The 18,311-nt window shown below is 57.8% G+C and overlaps 1 protein-coding gene across 2 annotated transcripts; it reads right to left on the bottom strand.

The window, feature by feature from the left end:
• Window positions 1-595: 595 nt before the first annotated feature.
• On the bottom strand, window positions 596-16,236 carry dhrs1 (dehydrogenase/reductase (SDR family) member 1). Of its 2 annotated transcripts, none has more exons than XM_078537675.1 (4): window positions 16,170-16,236; window positions 9,804-9,884; window positions 2,247-2,901; window positions 596-1,136 (listed from the first exon to the last, which is right to left on the bottom strand). In XM_078537675.1, the coding sequence occupies exons 1-3, from the start codon at window positions 16,228-16,230 to the stop codon at window positions 2,765-2,767; spliced, it is 279 nt and encodes a 92-aa protein (XP_078393801.1). In that variant the 5' UTR covers window positions 16,231-16,236; the 3' UTR covers window positions 596-1,136; window positions 2,247-2,764. The 2 variants fall into 2 exon arrangements, with proteins under 2 accessions (XP_078393801.1, XP_078393802.1); XM_078537676.1 differs by having other exon boundaries at window positions 596-1,115; window positions 2,295-2,901.
• Window positions 16,237-18,311: the final 2,075 nt, after the last annotated feature.

Here is an 18,311-nt window from a genome sequence, read left to right as displayed (position 1 = left end):
CATATACACACACACATGCGTGCACACATATACACACACACATGCGTGCACACATATACACACACACATGCGTGCACACATATACACACACACATGCGTGCACACATATACACACACACATGCGTGCACACATATACACACACACATGCGTGCACGCATATACACACACACATGCGTGCACACATACACACAGGTGTGCACACATACACACAGGCGTGCACACATACACACAGGCGTGCACACATACACACACACAGGCGTGCACACATATACACACGTATGCGCACACAAACATACACATGTGCACACATATACACATATGCGTGCACACATATACACACACATGCGTGCACACATATACACACACGTATGCGTGCATACATATACACATATGCGTGCGCACACACGCACGCACTTTGACACGTGTGCACACATACGCATATGCACACATACACACATGCGCGCGCGCACACATACACACACACAGATTCGCAGACAGAGAGAGACTCGCAGCGCTCGGCATTTAAAGTGAGCATTGAGTGTAGATGTGGGAATACCAGAGAGCGAGATGACGAGACTGAGACAATTGCAGGGGTTTGATAAAAGATCCATTTTATTGAGAAGAAAATCTCAGTTCTCAGGTCAGCGAGGCAGCTGAGGAAAGGCCTTGAGCTTCAGGTGTCCAAAGGCAGAGGGTGACCAGCAAGTTGGGGGCGGGGAGGGGGAGGCCCTCATGAAGAGAGGGAGAATCTCTCTTTCCCTTATGGCCAAAGCAGGAGTTTTAGCGACAATTATAAACTACCATTCGGATGGTTCAGCCCGACAATCACGCCGGGAGGGGTTTTATCACCGTGTGGTGGTACCTTAGTACCTGTCGAGTGGACAGTGGATTTTTTGGGTTCCGGTTTAAGGGGAGGACAGGGCGGGTAACCTGGGAAGGCCCTGGAGCGTTGTTCGTTTTCTGTCTGCGTGAGGGCCGTGGTTTTGCGCAGTTTTGGGGATTTTGCTGGAAAAGGGACGTGTCGAAGCTTTTTGTCTTGCACTCGACAGGACACTTTGCAAGCATACCAATATAAGGGGGAAAACAACAATTTATACCGCACGTGAAGAGAGTGCTGATTAGCTGGCAAAGTGGACTCTGATTGGCAGAGGCGTTGCCGTGGAGAACGCACCAGCGGCGGTGACTCACAGTTAACTGCCAAGCAATTTAGACCAGGCAGCTCGACCCTGATTGGTCGAGGCATTGCCCTGAGGAATGAGTCAGCGAATGGCTGTCACGTATTTCGTTTAGGTTGAAACAGGCGCAATTTGTGTACACGTTCTTTCTGTCTGCAAAGTCTTTTGGGGTTGCCCGTGACCTCCGTTGGGAGATCAAAGTCGGGCGATCTTTCAGGTCACGTTGGGGGCCTTCTCGAGGCGTCGGCGATGTGGTGAGGGCCATGTCGGGGGAGGGTGGTTAATGGCGCATCGTCGGGGTGGTTCCAAAAGCCGACTCCACCAAAAGGCGGCCTTGACTCTGAGCCGTCTCAAAGAGGGAGTGGGGGGGGGAGCGGTTACCTCAAAAAGGCACCGGTCTCCAAAACCAGGCAGAGTACAGGGAGCGCCCGTCCGCAGAGGGACGGCCAGCCAGAAGGGTCCATGGTCAAAGACGCCAGGCCCCGTGACCTCAATCGCCGCACGAGGCCCCGCCCAGGTCGCCAGCGCAGACGAAGCGAAGGCGAGGGTTCGGCACCCGCACCCCACCCCACAGTGGAGTCGGGGCAAGGCGGTGGGGTTACCCAACCCGGCCCCGAGGCACGGGAACCAGGGCGGGTCCTGGATGCGTCACGGTGTGGGGCAGTGGGTCATCGGCAATCACAGGGCCGGTGAAAGGTTCCGAGGCACAATCTGGTACAAAATTTCAACACTCGGCAAATGCCGGGCAGTCTGGGCGCTTCTCCACCGAGTTTCAAATGAGCAGAGTTTATATATATATATATTTTTTTACTATCAAATGACAAACTTAACGGTATTAGTTAGACAAAGGCCACAGCACAACGACCCCCCCGAGGGGTGGGCTGATATTTGTGTCCTTGTACAGTAATTGCAGTGCAGAGACTGGGTATTATCCTTTTGGAGACAGCAAAGAACGTAGGTTCTATGGATTGCCTCGACCAATCAGGGTCGAGCGGCCCGGTTTAAATTTCAAACGACGCCTGGCAGTTAACTGTGAGTCACCGCCGCTGGTGCATTCTCCACGGCAACGCCTCCGCCAATCAGAGTCCACTTTGCCAACTAATCGGCGCTCTCTTCACGTGCGGTGTAAATTGTTGTTTTCCCCCTGAGATTGGTATCCTTGCAAAGGGTGCTGTCGAGCGCAAGACAAAAAGCTTCGGCACGTCTCTCTTCCGGCAAAATCTCTAGGCTCTATGCAAAAGGTTTACGGGGGACGTGGACTGGAGGTGGTTCGAGGCCATCAGACGGTGTTAAACGGCCCCTTCCCCCGTTTCTCGACCGAGTCGTCCCGCGTCCCCGCCTGTGTGTGTGCGCGTGCGTCTCCCCATTTCCTAATTGCAAATTTACTCTGCGTGGGCTTTGACGCCCTTAGCTGCTGGTCCTGGCTGGCACTTTTAGAATCAATCCCAAATCCTCCACGTCTTCATCGGCGAGGCAGCCGACGTCGAGGGAAGGTGGGGAGGGGATGAGGGGAAGTGAGAGGAGTCGGGGGCGGGGGGAGGTGGGCAAGGCAGAGGATGGGTGGGGTGGGATGGGTGAAGGGAGGGATTTAGAATTTACTGGCAGTCAGGGCTAAGACCCATTTGGGGATCTTGATGAAGCCGGGGACGAAGGTGGCCAGCCAGCTCAGGCCTGGGAGCTGCTGCAAGAGGAACTTCACTGACCGGTAGTCCACCAGGGCGCGGCCTGAGGAGGGGATAGAGAGCATTGGTCAGTTCAGGGTTTGTCTGAACACTGGAATCACCAATCCACATTCCCCCCCGCCCCCTCACCCTTCCAGGTCACTGCCCTGACCACCCCCTCCCCTCCCCTCCCCTCCCTCGAACAGATCACCCCTGACCCCTGGGATCACCGCCCCTACCTCTGACCACCACGCCCCCGTCCCCCCTCAAACAGATGACCCCTGGGATCACCGCCCCTCCCTCTCTGACCTCACCCCCTCCCCCCTCCACCACAAGGATCACAGGACCAAACTCTTAACTTCTGGACTCACTTCAGCAGCCTGACACCTGACCCCGCGGGTTGAGGTCACCACCGGACTTGCCCCCAGGCCCGAGGTCACCTGCTCGCCTCGCGACCCCTGCACAGAGGTCACCGAGCCAACCCGACCGGCAGCCTCTATGCTGAGGCTACGCGACCTGTGACCCCTGGACTGAGGTCACTGCCCGACCCCCAGAGAAAGGTCACCGCCCCACCCAGAACAAACATCACTGCCTTTGTCTCCCCTCTTTAACTCTTTCCCACCCCCCCCTCTCTCTCTCTCACTGCACCTTCACTTTCTCTGCACCCATTTCTCCTCTTCTCTCCCTCTGCCCCTTTATCTCTCTCTCTGCCCCCTTCTCCCTCTCTCTCTCTCGGCCCCCTTCTCCCTCTCTCTGCCCCCTTCTCCCTCTCTCTCTCTCGGCCCCCTTCTCTCTCTCTGCCCCCTTCTCTCTCTCTCTGCCCCCTTCTCCCTCTCTCTCTCTCGGCCCCCTTCTCTCTCTCTGCCCCCTTCTCCCTCTCTCTCTGCTCCCTTCTCTCACTCTGCCCCCTTCTCCCTCTCTCTGCCCCCTTCTCCCTCTCTCTGCCCCCTTCTCCCTCTCTCTGCCCCCTTCTCCCCCTCTCTCTCTGCCCCCTTCTCCCTCTCTCTCGGCCCCCTTCTCCCTCTCTGCCCCTTCTCCCTCTCTCTGCCCCCTTCTCCCTCTCTCTCTCTCTGCCCCCTTCTCTCTCTCTCTGCCCCCTTCTCCCTTTCTCTGCCCCCTTCTCCCTCTCTCTGCCCCCTTCTCCCCCTCTCTCTGCCCCCTTCTCCCTTTCTCTGCCCCCTTCTCCCTCTCTCTGCCCCCTTCTCCCCCTCTCTCTGCCCCCTTCTCCCTCTCTCTCTGCCCCCTTCTCCCTCTCTCTCTGCCCCCTTCTCTCACTCTCTGCCCCCTACTCACTCACACTCTGCTCCCTACTCACTCACACTCTGCCCCCTACTCACTCACACTCTGCCCCTACTCACTCACACTCTGCCCCCTACTCACACACTCTGCCCCTACTCACTCACACTCTGCCCCCTACGCACTCACACTCTGCCCCCTACTCACTCACACTCTGCCCCTACTCACACTCTGCCCCTACTCACACACTCTGCCCCCTACTCACTCACTCACACTCTGCCCCTACTCACTCATACTCTGCCCCTACTCATTCACACTCTGCCCCTACTCACTCACTCACACTCTGCCCCTACTCACTCACTCTGCCCCTACTCACTCACTCACACTCTGCCCCCTACTCACTCACTCACACTCTGCTCCTACTCACTCACACTCTGCCCCTACTCACTCACACTCTGCCCCCTACTCACTCACACTCTGCCCCCTACTCACTCACACTCTGCCCCTACTCACTCACACTCTGCCCCTACTCACACACTCTGCCCCTACTCACTCACACTCTGCCCCTACTCACTCACACTCTGCCCCTACTCACTCACACTCTGCCCCTACTCACTCACACTCTGCCCCTACTCACTCACACTCTGCCCCCTACTCACTCACACTCTGCCCCCTACTCACTCACTCACACTCTGCCCCTACTCACACACTCTGCTCCTACTCACTCACACTCTGCCCCCTACTCACTCACACTCTGCCCCCTACTCACTCACACTCTGCCCCCTACTCACTCACACTCTGCCCCCTACTCACTCACACTCTGCCCCCTACACACTCACACTCTGCTCCTACTCACTCACTCACATTCTGCCCCCTACACACTCACACTCTGCCCCCTCTCACTCACACTCTGCTCCTACTCACTCACTCACACTCGGCCCCCTACTCACTCACTCACACTCTGCCCCTACTCACTCACACTCTGCCCCCTACTCACTCACACTCTGCCCCTACTCACTCACACTCTGCCCCCTACTCACTCACACTCTGCCCCCTACTCACTCACACTCTGCCCCCTACTCACTCACTCACACTCTGCCCCCTACTCACACACACTCTGCCCCTACTCACACACTCTGCCCCTACTCACACACTCTGCCCCTACTCACTCACACTCTGCCCCCTACTCACACACTCTGCCCCTACTCACTCACACTCTGCCCCCTACGCACTCACACTCTGCCCCCTACTCACTCACACTCTGCCCCTACTCACACTCTCTGCCCCCTACTCACTCACACTCTGCCCCTACTCACACTCTGCCCCTACTCACACACTCTGCCCCCTACTCACTCACTCACACTCTGCCCCTACTCACTCACACTCTGCCCCTACTCACTCACACTCTGCCCCTACTCACTCACTCACACTCTGCCCCTACTCACTCACACTCTGCCCCTACTCACTCACTCACACTCTGCCCCCTACTCACTCACTCACACTCTGCTCCTACTCACTCACACTCTGCCCCTACTCACTCACACTCTGCCCCCTACTCACACTCTGCCCCTACTCACACTCTGCCCCTACTCACTCACACTCTGCCCCTACTCACTCACACTCTGCCCCTACTCACACACTCTGCCCCTACTCACTCACACTCTGCCCCTACTCACTCACACTCTGCCCCTACTCACTCACACTCTGCCCCTACTCACTCACACTCTGCCCCTACTCACTCACACTCTGCCCCTACTCACTCACACTCTGCCCCCTACTCACTCACACTCTGCCCCCTACTCACTCACACTCTGCCCCCTACTCACTCACACACTCTGCCCCTACTCACACACTCTGCTCCTACTCACTCACACTCTGCCCCCTACTCACTCACACTCTGCCCCCTACTCACTCACACTCTGCCCCCTACTCACTCACACTCTGCCCCCTACTCACTCACACTCTGCCCCCTACACACTCACACTCTGCCCCCTACACACTCACTCACATTCTGCCCCCTACACACTCACACTCTGCCCCCTCTCACTCACACTCTGCTCCTACTCACTCACTCACACTCGGCCCCCTACTCACTCACTCACACTCTGCCCCTACTCACTCACACTCTGCCCCCTACTCACTCACACTCTGCCCCTACTCACTCACTCACACTCTGCCCCTACTCACTCACACTCTGCCCCTACTCACTCACTCACACTCTGCCCCCTACTCACTCACTCACACTCTGCTCCTACTCACTCACACTCTGCCCCTACTCACTCACACTCTGCCCCCTACTCACACTCTGCCCCTACTCACACTCTGCCCCTACTCACTCACACTCTGCCCCTACTCACTCACACTCTGCCCCTACTCACACACTCTGCCCCTACTCACTCACACTCTGCCCCTACTCACTCACACTCTGCCCCTACTCACTCACACTCTGCCCCTACTCACTCACACTCTGCCCCTACTCACTCACACTCTGCCCCCTACTCACTCACACTCTGCCCCCTACTCACTCACACTCTGCCCCCTACTCACTCACACACTCTGCCCCTACTCACACACTCTGCTCCTACTCACTCACACTCTGCCCCCTACTCACTCACACTCTGCCCCCTACTCACTCACACTCTGCCCCCTACTCACTCACACTCTGCCCCCTACTCACTCACACTCTGCCCCCTACTCACTCACTCACACTCTGCCCCCTACTCACACACACTCTGCCCCTACTCACACACTCTGCCCCTACTCACACACTCTGCCCCTACTCACTCACACTCTGCCCCTACTCACACACTCTGTCCCTACTCACTCATACTCTGTCCCTACTCACTCACGCTCTGCCCCTACTCACTCACGCTCTGCCCCCTACTCACTCACGCTCTGCCCCCTACTCACTCACACTCTGCCCCTACTCACTCACACTCTGCCCCTACTCACTCACACTCTGCCTCTACTCACTCACTCACACTCTGCCCCTACTCACTCACACTCTGCCCCTACTCACTCACAATCTGCCCCCTACTTACTCACACTCTGCCCCCTACTCACTCACACTCTGCCCCCTACTCACTCACACTCTGCCCCCTACTCACTCACACTCTGCCCCATACTCAATCACACTCTGCCCCTACTCACTCACACTCTGCCCCTACTCACTCACACTCTGCCCCCTACTCACTCACACTCTGCCCCTACTCACTCACACTCTGCCCCTACTCACTCACACTCTGCCCCTACTCACTCACACTCTGCCCCTACTCACTCACACTCTGCCCCTACTCACTCACACTCTGCCCCCTACTCACTCACACTCTGCCTCCTACTCACTCACACTCTGCCCCCTACTCACACACACTCTGTCCCCTACTCAGTCACACTCTGCCCCCTACTCACTCACACTCTGCCCCGACTCACACGCTCTGCCCCTACTCACTCACTCACACTCTGCCCCTACTCAGTCGCACTCTGCCCCCTACTCACTCGCACTCTGCCCCTACTCACTCGCACTCTGCCCCTACTCACTCGCACTCTGCCCCTACTCACTCGCACTCTGCCCCTACTCACTCGCACTCTGCCCCTACTCACTCACACTCTGCCCCTACTCACTCACACTCTGCCCCTACTCACTCACACTCTGCCCCCTACTCACTCACACTCTGCCTCCTACTCACTCACACTCTGCCCCCTACTCACACACACTCTGTCCCCTACTCACTCACACTCTGCCCCCTACTCACTCACTAACACTCTGCCCCCTACTCACTCACTAACACTCTGCCCCCTACTCACTCACTAACACTCTGCCCCCTACTCACACGCTCTGCCCCGACTCACACGCTCTGCCCCTACTCACTCACTCACACTCTGCCCCTACTCAGTCACACTCTGCCCCCTACTCACTCACACTCTGCCCCGACTCACACGCTCTGCCCCTACTCACTCACTCACACTCTGCCCCTACTCAGTCGCACTCTGCCCCCTACTCACTCGCACTCTGCCCCTACTCACTCGCACTCTGCCCCTACTCACTCGCACTCTGCCCCTACTCACTCGCACTCTGCCCCTACTCACTCGCACTCTGCCCCTACTCACTCGCACTCTGCCCCTACTCACTCGCACTCTGCCCCTACTCACTCGCACTCTGCCCCTACTCACTCGCACTCTGCCCCTACTCACTCGCACTCTGCCCCTACTCACTCGCACTCTGCCCCTACTCACTCGCACTCTGCCCCTACTCACTCGCACTCTGCCCCTACTCACTCGCACTCTGCCCCTACTCACTCGCACTCTGCCCCTACTCACTCGCACTCTGCCCCTACTCACTCGCACTCTGCCCCTACTCACTCGCACTCTGCCCCTACTCACTCGCACTCTGCCCCTACTCACTCGCACTCTGCCCCTACTCACTCGCACTCTGCCCCTACTCACTCGCACTCTGCCCCTACTCACTCGCACTCTGCCCCTACTCACTCGCACTCTGCCCCTACTCACTCGCACTCTGCCCCTACTCACTCGCACTCTGCCCCTACTCACTCGCACTCTGCCCCTACTCACTCGCACTCTGCCCCTACTCACTCGCACTCTGCCCCTACTCACTCGCACTCTGCCCCTACTCACTCGCACTCTGCCCCTACTCACTCGCACTCTGCCCCTACTCACTCGCACTCTGCCCCTACTCACTCGCACTCTGCCCCTACTCACTCGCACTCTGCCCCTACTCACTCGCACTCTGCCCCTACTCACTCGCACTCTGCCCCTACTCACTCGCACTCTGCCCCTACTCACTCGCACTCTGCCCCTACTCACTCGCACTCTGCCCCTACTCACTCGCACTCTGCCCCTACTCACTCGCACTCTGCCCCTACTCACTCGCACTCTGCCCCTACTCACTCGCACTCTGCCCCTACTCACTCGCACTCTGCCCCTACTCACTCGCACTCTGCCCCTACTCACTCGCACTCTGCCCCTACTCACTCGCACTCTGCCCCTACTCACTCGCACTCTGCCCCTACTCACTCGCACTCTGCCCCTACTCACTCGCACTCTGCCCCTACTCACTCGCACTCTGCCCCTACTCACTCGCACTCTGCCCCTACTCACTCGCACTCTGCCCCTACTCACTCGCACTCTGCCCCTACTCACTCGCACTCTGCCCCTACTCACTCGCACTCTGCCCCTACTCACTCGCACTCTGCCCCTACTCACTCGCACTCTGCCCCTACTCACTCGCACTCTGCCCCCTACTCACTCACTCACACTCTGCCCCTACTCACTCACACTCTGCCCCCTACTCACTCACTTACACTCTGCCCCCTACTCACTCACACTCTGCCCCTACTCACTCACACTCTGCCTCTACTCACTCACACTCTGCCCCTACTCACTCACACTCCGCCCCTACTCACTCACACTCCGCCCCTACTCACACACTCTGCCCCTACTCACTCACACTCTGCCCCTACTCACTCACACTCTGCCCCTACTCACTCACACTCTGCCCCTACTCACTCACACTCTGCCCCTACTCACTCACACTCTGCCTCTACTCACTCACACTATCTGCCTCTACTTGCACTCTCGCTGCCCCTTCTCTCTCTCTCTCCCTCCCCTTGCCTTCCTTTGCTGTCTCTATCCTCTTCCTCCCTCCCTTTCCTCTCAAATCGGCCGAAGAGATCGAACAGAGGGGCCTGACCGAGGAGGCCTGGCCAGACTCACCGTTCACGTCCTTGATTCCGTAGTGAGAGGCCAGGTCGCAGGTCATCAGCACTTTGCCTGACTTCTTCAGCAGTTTCTTATCTGGCGGACAGAGGAGAGAGAGAGAGAGAGAGAGAGATGAGGAGAGTGAGGGTGAGGTAGAGGGCGGAGTCCCGAGGCGAGGCAAGGCGAGGCGGGGGTACGAAGGGGTTCCGACCATCATTTGTTGCGGAAATTCCCTGAGGATTGCATCTCACCAGTCACCTTCCACGGGTCACCAGGAGAAAGGGAGAGTCTGGTCAAGGGCATCACCGCCAGAGGACCTCCTCCCATCCCCACCCTCTCTCCCCTCACCTCCCTTGGTCTGGACGACTTGGACTTCCTCCCCACCACCACCTCCACCCCTCCACCCCCTCCGCTGCCCATATCCCTCGATTCCCTCCCTTCTCCTTCGGGCCCCGTGCCCCTCAGAGGGCCTCGGTGACCATGGCCTTCCACCGTTAACCACTCCGTGAACTTTATATGCCCGGCAAAGTGCCGCAGGGGCTTCCGGGAGGCGGCTGACCAGGAAGCAAACCCTCCCGCTCCTTGCCTCCTGCCGCCGGGGCGCATCGGGAGGCTTTACGGGGCTGACGGCCGACTTGCTCGGTCGCGTTAGGAACGCTCCTGGCGTGGACGTCAAGTCCGGGAGCGGGGCCTGGACCTGGTGCCTCCGGCCCGGAGGTAGGGTCGCTACCCCTTGCGCCGCCAGGGCCTCCCGCTCGATGCCCTTGAAGACCGAAACTCTCTCCGTCCTCCGGCCTCGAATGTCTTCAGCGATGGGGACCGTACACAACCCCCACCCCTGGGGTGGAGAATCCCAAAGATTCACGAACCCTCCGAGTGAAGAAATTCCTCCTCGTCTCGGTCCCCAAAATGTCCGGCCCCCCTCATCCCGAGACTCTGCCCCTCACCTCCCTCCCTCCCCCCCACCCCCATCCCGGGTGTTTTAGATTCCCCGGGACCAGCCGGGGAACGATCTCTGGGCGTCCGCCCTGTCGAAACGCCCCCCACCACCCCGCTTCAGAACCGCGTAGGTCCCGACCAGGTCGCCTCTCGTTCCCCTCGATTCCCGGAGAATCCCAGCCCGGTTTTACTCAGCCTCTCGTCGCAGGACAACCCCCCCGCCTTCCTAACCCTACTCCCCCCTCATCCCGGGGACCGATTGAGTGAACCTTCCCCCCCGCTCCGCCTCCGAGGCGAGTCTGTCCTTCCTTCAAACGCGGAGACCAAAGCCGCACAGCGCGAGCTCCCCGCCCCGGACACGGTCTCACCAAAACACTGTAACCACCGCAGCCAGTCTTCCTTATTCCCGCGCTCCGACCCCCCTCCCCTCGCGATAAAGGCCAACGGGCCATTTGCCTTCCTCAATGCTTGCTTCAATGCTGACTTTCTGCGTCCCCCTTGTCCCGGCACACCCAAGTCCCTCTGTACGTCAGCGCGTTTCACACCCTCGAAAGCACATTCTGCTTTTCTGTTCCTGTGACCAAAAGCGAATAACTTCACGCCTCCTCACGTTATACTGCGTCTGCCACCTCGCTGCCCACTCACTGTCTATATCTCTCTGCAGCCTCTTTGTGTCCTCCTCACAGCTTACCTTCCCACCCAGCTTTGCATCACCAGCGACCGTAGGTACATTTACTGCCTCTTCATCCAGGTCATTAATGTAGATTGTACATATCTCTGAGAGGCTCCGGCGCTGATCCCTGCGGCACTCCACTAGTCACAGCCTGCCAACTTGATAAGGCCCCGCTTCTGTCTACCCTTTGCTTCCTGCCCGTCAACCAACCCTCTATCCATGTTAACATCTTACCCCCAACGTCACGAGCCTTTATCTTGCCTATCAACCTTCCGTGTAGCACCTCATCAGATGCCTTTTGGAAATCCAAGTTTACCACATCTACAGGTTCCCCTTCGTCCGCCCTACCAGTGTCATCCTCGTAAATAGCCCCGGTAAATTTGTCAAGGTCAATTTCCCTTTCGCAACACTTGTTGTTGACTTTGATTATATTACGATTTCCTAAGTGCATGGTTAACACTTCCTTAATTATCCCTTCCTGCCCTTTCCCGCCGACTGATGTCAGGCTAACTGGCTAGTAGTTCCCTGTTTTCTCTCTCCCTCCTTCCTTCAATAGCGTTGTTACCTTTGATAACCTCCAATCTGCTGGGGCCATTCCAGAACCTAGGGGATTTTGGAAAATCATAGCCAGCGCTTCCACCATCCCTGCAGCTATCTCTCTCTTGGATCCCTAGGGTGTAGGTCATCGGGCCCTGGGGACTTGCCAAATTTTAGTCCCTTAGGTTTCTCCATTACTTTTTCTCCGCTGATATTAACTACCTTAATTTTCTCTAGGTTTACCGGATGACACAAAGATTGGCCGGGTGGTTCACAGTGAGGTTGAGTGTCTTGGGCTACAGGAAGATATAGACGGGATGGTCAAATGGGCAGATAAGTGGCAGATGGAATTTAACCCTGAAAAGTGTGAGGTGATACACTTTGGAAGGAGTAATTTGACAAGGAAGTATTCAATGAACAGCATGGCACTAGGAAGTTCTGAGGAACAAAGGGACCTTGGCGTGTGTGTCCATAAATCTCTGGAGGCGGAGGGGCATGTTAGTGGGGGTGGTGAAAAAGGCATATGGGACACTTGCCTTTATCAATCGAGGCACAGATTACAAAAGTAGGGAGGTCATGTCGGAGTTGGTGAGGCCACAGCTGGAGTACTGTGTGCAGTTCTGGTCGCCACATTATAGGAAGGATGTGATTGCGCTGGAGGGGGTGCAGAGGAGATTCACCAGGATGTTGCCTGGGATGAAACATTTAAGTTATGAAGAGAGGGTTGGATAGACTTGGGTTGTTTTCGTTGGAGCAGAGAAGACTGAGGGGCAACCTGATCGGGTGGACAAGATTATGAGGGGCATGGACAGGGTGGATAGGGAGCAGCTGTTCCCCTTAGTTGAAGGGTCAGTTATGAGGGGGACACAAGTTCAAGGTGAGGGGCAGGAGGTTTAAGGGGGGGGGTGTGAGGAAAAACGTTTTTACCCAGAGGGTGGTGAGGGTCTGGAATGCGCTGCCTGGGAGGGTGGTGGAGGCGGGTTGCCTCACATCCTTTTAAAAAGTACCTGGATGAGCACTCGGCACGTCCTAACATTCAAGGCTATGGGGCCGAGCGCTGGTCAATGGGGTTAGGTAGGTAGGTCAGGTGTTTCTCACGTGTCGGTGCAGACTCGATGGGCCGAAGGGCCTCTTCTGCACCGTGTGTGATCCTGTGATTCTATTTCCGGTATATAACTTGCGCTTTCTACTGTGAAGACGGGAGCAAAATATTTGTTCAAAGGTTCTGCCGTTTCCTCATTCCCCATCATAATTTCTCCAGTTTCTGCCTCCCCAAGGGTTTAGCTACTCTCCTCCTTTTTACACGCTCACTTCCTTCACTGGACGAGGTATTGAATACAGAAGCAGGGATGGGGATGCTGAACCGTGTGAAACGTTGATCAGGCCAGAGCTTTTTTTTTAAAAATTCATACACGGGGACGTGGGCTTCGCTGGGCCGGGCCCGGCATTGATTGCCCCATCCCCCTAATTGCCCCCTTGAGAAGGTGGTGGGGGGGGTGAGCCGCCTTCTTGAACCGCCGCAGTCCGTGCGGTGCAGGTACACCCGCCGCGCTTGTAGGGGAGGGAGTTCCCAGGATTTTGACCCGGCGACAGTGAAGGATACGTTTCCAAGCCAGAAAGCGGGAATTTTGTGTGCCGCTCTGGTCGCCGCATTACAGGGAGGGCATGATTTGCTCTGGAGAGAGTACAGAGGAGATTTACGAGAACGTTACCAGGGCTTGAAAACTGCTGCTACGAGGGTGGTGGGGGGAGGGGATCGGTTAGGCCGGGGTTGTTTTCCCTAGAACAGAGGAGGCTGAAGTGGGGGGGGGGGTGGGGGGTGGCCTAATGGAGGTGTACAGAATTATGAGGGGCCTAGATGGGGGTAGACAGGAAAGACTTGTTTCCCCCTGGCTGATGTGGCGGGGGGGGGTCAGTTACCAGCGGGGGAGGGGAAGTGTAGATTTAAAGGTGATTGGTGGAAGGATTAGAGGTGGGGGCGGGGGGGACATGAGGAAAAACTTCTATCACCCAGAGGGCAGCGGACGTCTGGAATTCGCTGCCGAAATCGGTGGGGTTGAGGCCAAAAACGCTCAACGTCGTCTAAAAAGGTACCTGGAGCGCCGTAGCCGGCAAAACCACCCGGCCCCCCCCACGAGGAACGTAAAACCTCAGCAGGGAAGATCGTCCGCGGCTCGCCGAGGAGGTTAAAGGTGGCCTTCGTCCAGAAGACCGGGAGCTGGGTTAAAACGAGCGGTGGCTGGCGTGCCCGGCTTTGCCAGCCTGGCTCATTCCCGCGCGCCGAGGGCTCCGAGGGACCCCCCTGACCCCAGCCTGGAACGCCCTGCCCCCGCCCCGAAAGCCGGCGAGGTCCCTGAAATCCGGCGCTGGCTCGGTCCCGGGGTTGCCGGCTTAGGAGGCCACCGCGCCTGCTGGCGCGATCGTTTTCGGGGTTAGGCACGTGCCCTCTTCTTCCCCGACGAGTGCCACCCTCGATCTCCTCGGCGAGCCCCGGACGGCCTTTCCTGCCGGGTTTTACGCGTTTCTTTCAGGGGTGGGGCGGTGGTTTTGTCGAGCGTCTGCGGAGCTGTTTCCGTGAAACGCCACTTTGTTTACCGCCGCACCTTTCGGTCTATTCACCCGATTTAACCTCGGCCAGCTCTCCCCTCCTGCCGGTGTAACTGGCTGCTTGACCAGGACCCTCCAGTGTCGTGTCTGAGACCTGGTGCATCCTCTCTCTCTCCCGGTCCCCCGAGCCATCCTGAAACGAGGCAGTGCTAGTCCGTGGAAGTGGACGAGCGGAGCCCACTCCTGAGACCCCGCCCGTGGCAGGCGATGGTGCGGCCGACGTCTCGAGAGGCAGCGACGCCCACCCCGAGTTTGTCCGAGAGGAATAAACATTACGACGTGAACTGGGGGAGGCGGACAGATGGAGATACCGGTCTCCCCCCCACCCCAACCCTCCCTACCCCCTGATATATAAAATGTTTGTGGAAAAGGGGCAGGGGGAGAGGGGAGGAGACACAGAGAGAGAGAGAGACAGACAGAGAGAGAGAGAGACAGACAGAGAGACAGACAGAGAGAGAGAGACAGAGAGAGACACAGACAGAGAGAGAGACAGAGAGACAGACAGAGAGAGAGGAACAGAGAGAGAGCGAGAGAGACAGAGAGAGAGAGAGACTGACAGAGAGAGAGAGACAGAGAGAGATACAGACAGAGAGAGATACAGACAGAGAGAGAGAGAGACTGACAGAGAGAGAGAGAGACAGAGAGAGATACAGACACAGAGAGAGATTGACAGAGAGACAGACAGACAGAGAGAGGGAGGGAGTGAGACTGACAGAGAGACACAGACAGAGAGAGAGAGACAGAGACAGAGACAGAGAGGGAGAGTGAGACACAGACAAAGAAACAGACAGAGAGAGAGAGACAGAGAGAGACACAGACAGAGAGCGAGAGAGAGAGAGAGACAGAGAGAGAGAGAGAGAGAGAGACTGACAGAGAGACACAGACAGGGAGAGAGACACGGAGAGACCGGCAGACAGAGAGAGGGAGGGAGAGAGACAGAGAGAGACACAGACAGAGAGAGAGAGACAGAGACAGAGAGAGAGAGACAGAGACAGAGAGAGACACAGAGAGAGACAGACAGGGAGAGAAACAGACAGATAGAGAGAGAGAGACACGGAGAGACAGACAGACAGAGAGAGGGAGGGAGAGAGACAGAGAGAGAGAGAGGCACACAGAGAGAGAGAGACAGAGACAGAGACAGAGAGGGAGAGTGAGACACAGACAGAGAGAGAGAGAGACACGGAGAGACAGAGAGAGGGAGGGAGAGAGACACAGAGAGAGAGAGAGCAAAAACAAAAGGGGGTCACAGATGGGTGCGCACCTCAGGGTTGTGCGTGGGAGGGGGAGGGAGGGGGCCGGGACCCCTTGGCGGAGGTGGGTCCTCCTCGGGTCTTCCGCAGGGGAAGTCCGTCTTCACCCAGGCAGCTGGCGCTGGCCAGACGTGGTCCTCCGAACAGGGGGTGACGAGACGTCGTTCTTGTCAGCAACCGAGTCCTTCCGGACAGTGCCGGGCACCCCAAACACACACGGAAATTGGCATCCATTCAGCGCCTGGGCACGAACGTTCCCACCACGCCCAGCACACACACACACCCTCGCACCCCCCCCTCGGCGAGAGTACCGACGCTGGGGGAGGGGGGTCCCGCCAGGAAGGTCGCTGGCCGCGAGCTGAAGGCTTTACAGACCTGTCGCCAGGGCGACGATGCACTTCCCGCTCATCTCAGGGGTCTCGCCGCTGTTGAACATATCCACCATCTGAAAAAAGGGACAGCGCAGAGAGAGATCAGCAAACCCCCTGTCCCAGCACGGGGCCAGATGGAATAACACACCCGGCGGGAGGCAGACCGAGGGTCCACCCCAACAACCCCCCCGCGTCACTCACTCGATCCAACTTTCTCACCCTCACCCAGCTGCTCCCTCTCTCCCTCACCCTAAACTCCCTCTCTCTCCGTCCCTCACCCTAAACCCCCTCTATCTCTCTCTCCCTCCCTCACCCTAAACCCCCTCTCCCTCCATCACCCTAAACCCCCCCCTCTCTCTCCGTCCCTCACCCTGAGCTCTCTCTCTCTCTCTCCCTCACCCTAAACTCCCTCTATCTCTCTCCCTCACCCTAAACTCCCCCTCTCTCTCTCCCTCACCCTAAACTCCCCCTCTCTCTCTCCCTCACCCTAAACTCCCCCTCTCTCTCTCCCTCACCCTAAACTCCCTCTATCTCTCTCCCTCCATCACCCTAAACTCCCTCTCTCTCGCTCTCCCTCCCTCACCCTAAACCCCCTCTCTCCCTCCATCACCCTAAACTCCCCCTCTCTCTCTCCCTCCCTCCCTCAACCCGCTGCTCCCTCTCTCCCTCACCCTAAACTCCCTCTATCTCTCTCTCTCCCTCACCCTAAACTCCCTCTATCTCTCTCTCCCTCTCTCCCTCACCCTAAACTCCCTCTATCTCTCTCTCTCCCTCACCCTAAACTCCCTCTATCTCTCTCTCCCTCTCTCCCTCACCCTAAACTCCCTCTATCTCTCTCCCTCCATCACCCTAAACTCCCTCTATCCCTCCCTCCCTCACCCTAAACTCCCTCTATCCCTCTCTCCCTCACCCTAAACTCCCTCTATCCCTCTCTCCCTCACCCTAAACTCTCTCTCTCTCTCCCTCCCTCACCCTAAACTCCCTCTCTCTCTCTCTCCCTCCCTCACCCTAAACTCCCCCTCTCTCTCTCCCTCACCCTGAGCTCTCTCTCCTTCCCCTACCCTAAACTCCCCCTCTCTCTCTCCCTCACCCTGAGCTCTCTCTCTCCTTCCCCTACCCTAAACTCCCCCTCTCTCTCTCCCTCACCCTGAGCTCTCTCTCTCCTTCCCCTACCCTAAACTCCCCCTCTCTCTCTCTCCGTCCCTCACGCTGATCTCTTTCTCTCTTTCTCCCTCACCCTAAACTCCGCCCCCCCCTCTCTCCCTCACACTGAGCTCTCTCTCTTTCTCCCTCCCTTACACTGAGCTCTCTCTCTCTCTCCCCCTCACCCTGAGCTCTCTCTCTCTCTCCCCCTCACCCTGAGCTCTCTCCTCATCTCCTTCCCTCACCCTGAGCTCTCTCCTCATCTCCTTCCCTCACCCTGAGCTCTCTCCTCATCTCCTTCCCTCCCCCTGAGCTCCCTCCCTCTCTCCTTCCCTCACCCTGAGCTCCCTCCTCTCTCCTTCCCTCACCCTGAGCTCTCTCTCTCTCTCCTTCCCTCACCCTGAGCTCTCTCTCTCTCCCCCTCCCTCACCCTGAGCTCTCTCTCTCCTTCCCTCCCCCTGAGCTCTCTCCTCATCTCCTTCCCTCACCCTGAGCTCTCTCCTCATCTCCTTCCCTCACCCTGAGCTCTCTCCCTCTCTCCTTCCCTCACCCTGAGCTCTCTCTCTCTCTCTTCCCTCACCCTGAGCTCCCTCCCTCTCTCCTTCCCTCACCCTGAGCTCTCTCTCTCTCCCCCTCACCCTGAGCTCTCTCTCTCCTTCCCTCCCCCTGAGCTCTCTCCTCATCTCCTTCCCTCACCCTGAGCTCTCTCCTCATCTCCTTCCCTCACCCTGAGCTCTCTCTCTCTCCCCCTCCCTCACCCTGAGCTCTCTCTCTCCTTCCCTCCCCCTGAGCTCTCTCCTCATCTCCTTCCCTCACCCTGAGCTCTCTCCCTCTCTCCTTCCCTCACCCTGAGCTCTCTCTCTCTCCCCCTCCCTCACCCTGAGCTCTCTCTCTCCTTCCCTCCCCCTGAGCTCTCTCCTCATCTCCTTCCCTCACCCTGAGCTCTCTCCTCATCTCCTTCCCTCACCCTGAGCTCTCTCCCTCTCTCCTTCCCTCACCCTGA

This window comes from Cetorhinus maximus, unplaced genomic scaffold (assembly GCF_964194155.1).
Source record: "Cetorhinus maximus unplaced genomic scaffold, sCetMax3.hap1.1 HAP1_SCAFFOLD_2791, whole genome shotgun sequence".
In the NCBI taxonomy this organism is placed as follows: Eukaryota; Metazoa; Chordata; class Chondrichthyes; order Lamniformes; family Cetorhinidae; genus Cetorhinus; species Cetorhinus maximus.
This window is presented reverse-complemented; position numbering and strand designations above follow the sequence as displayed.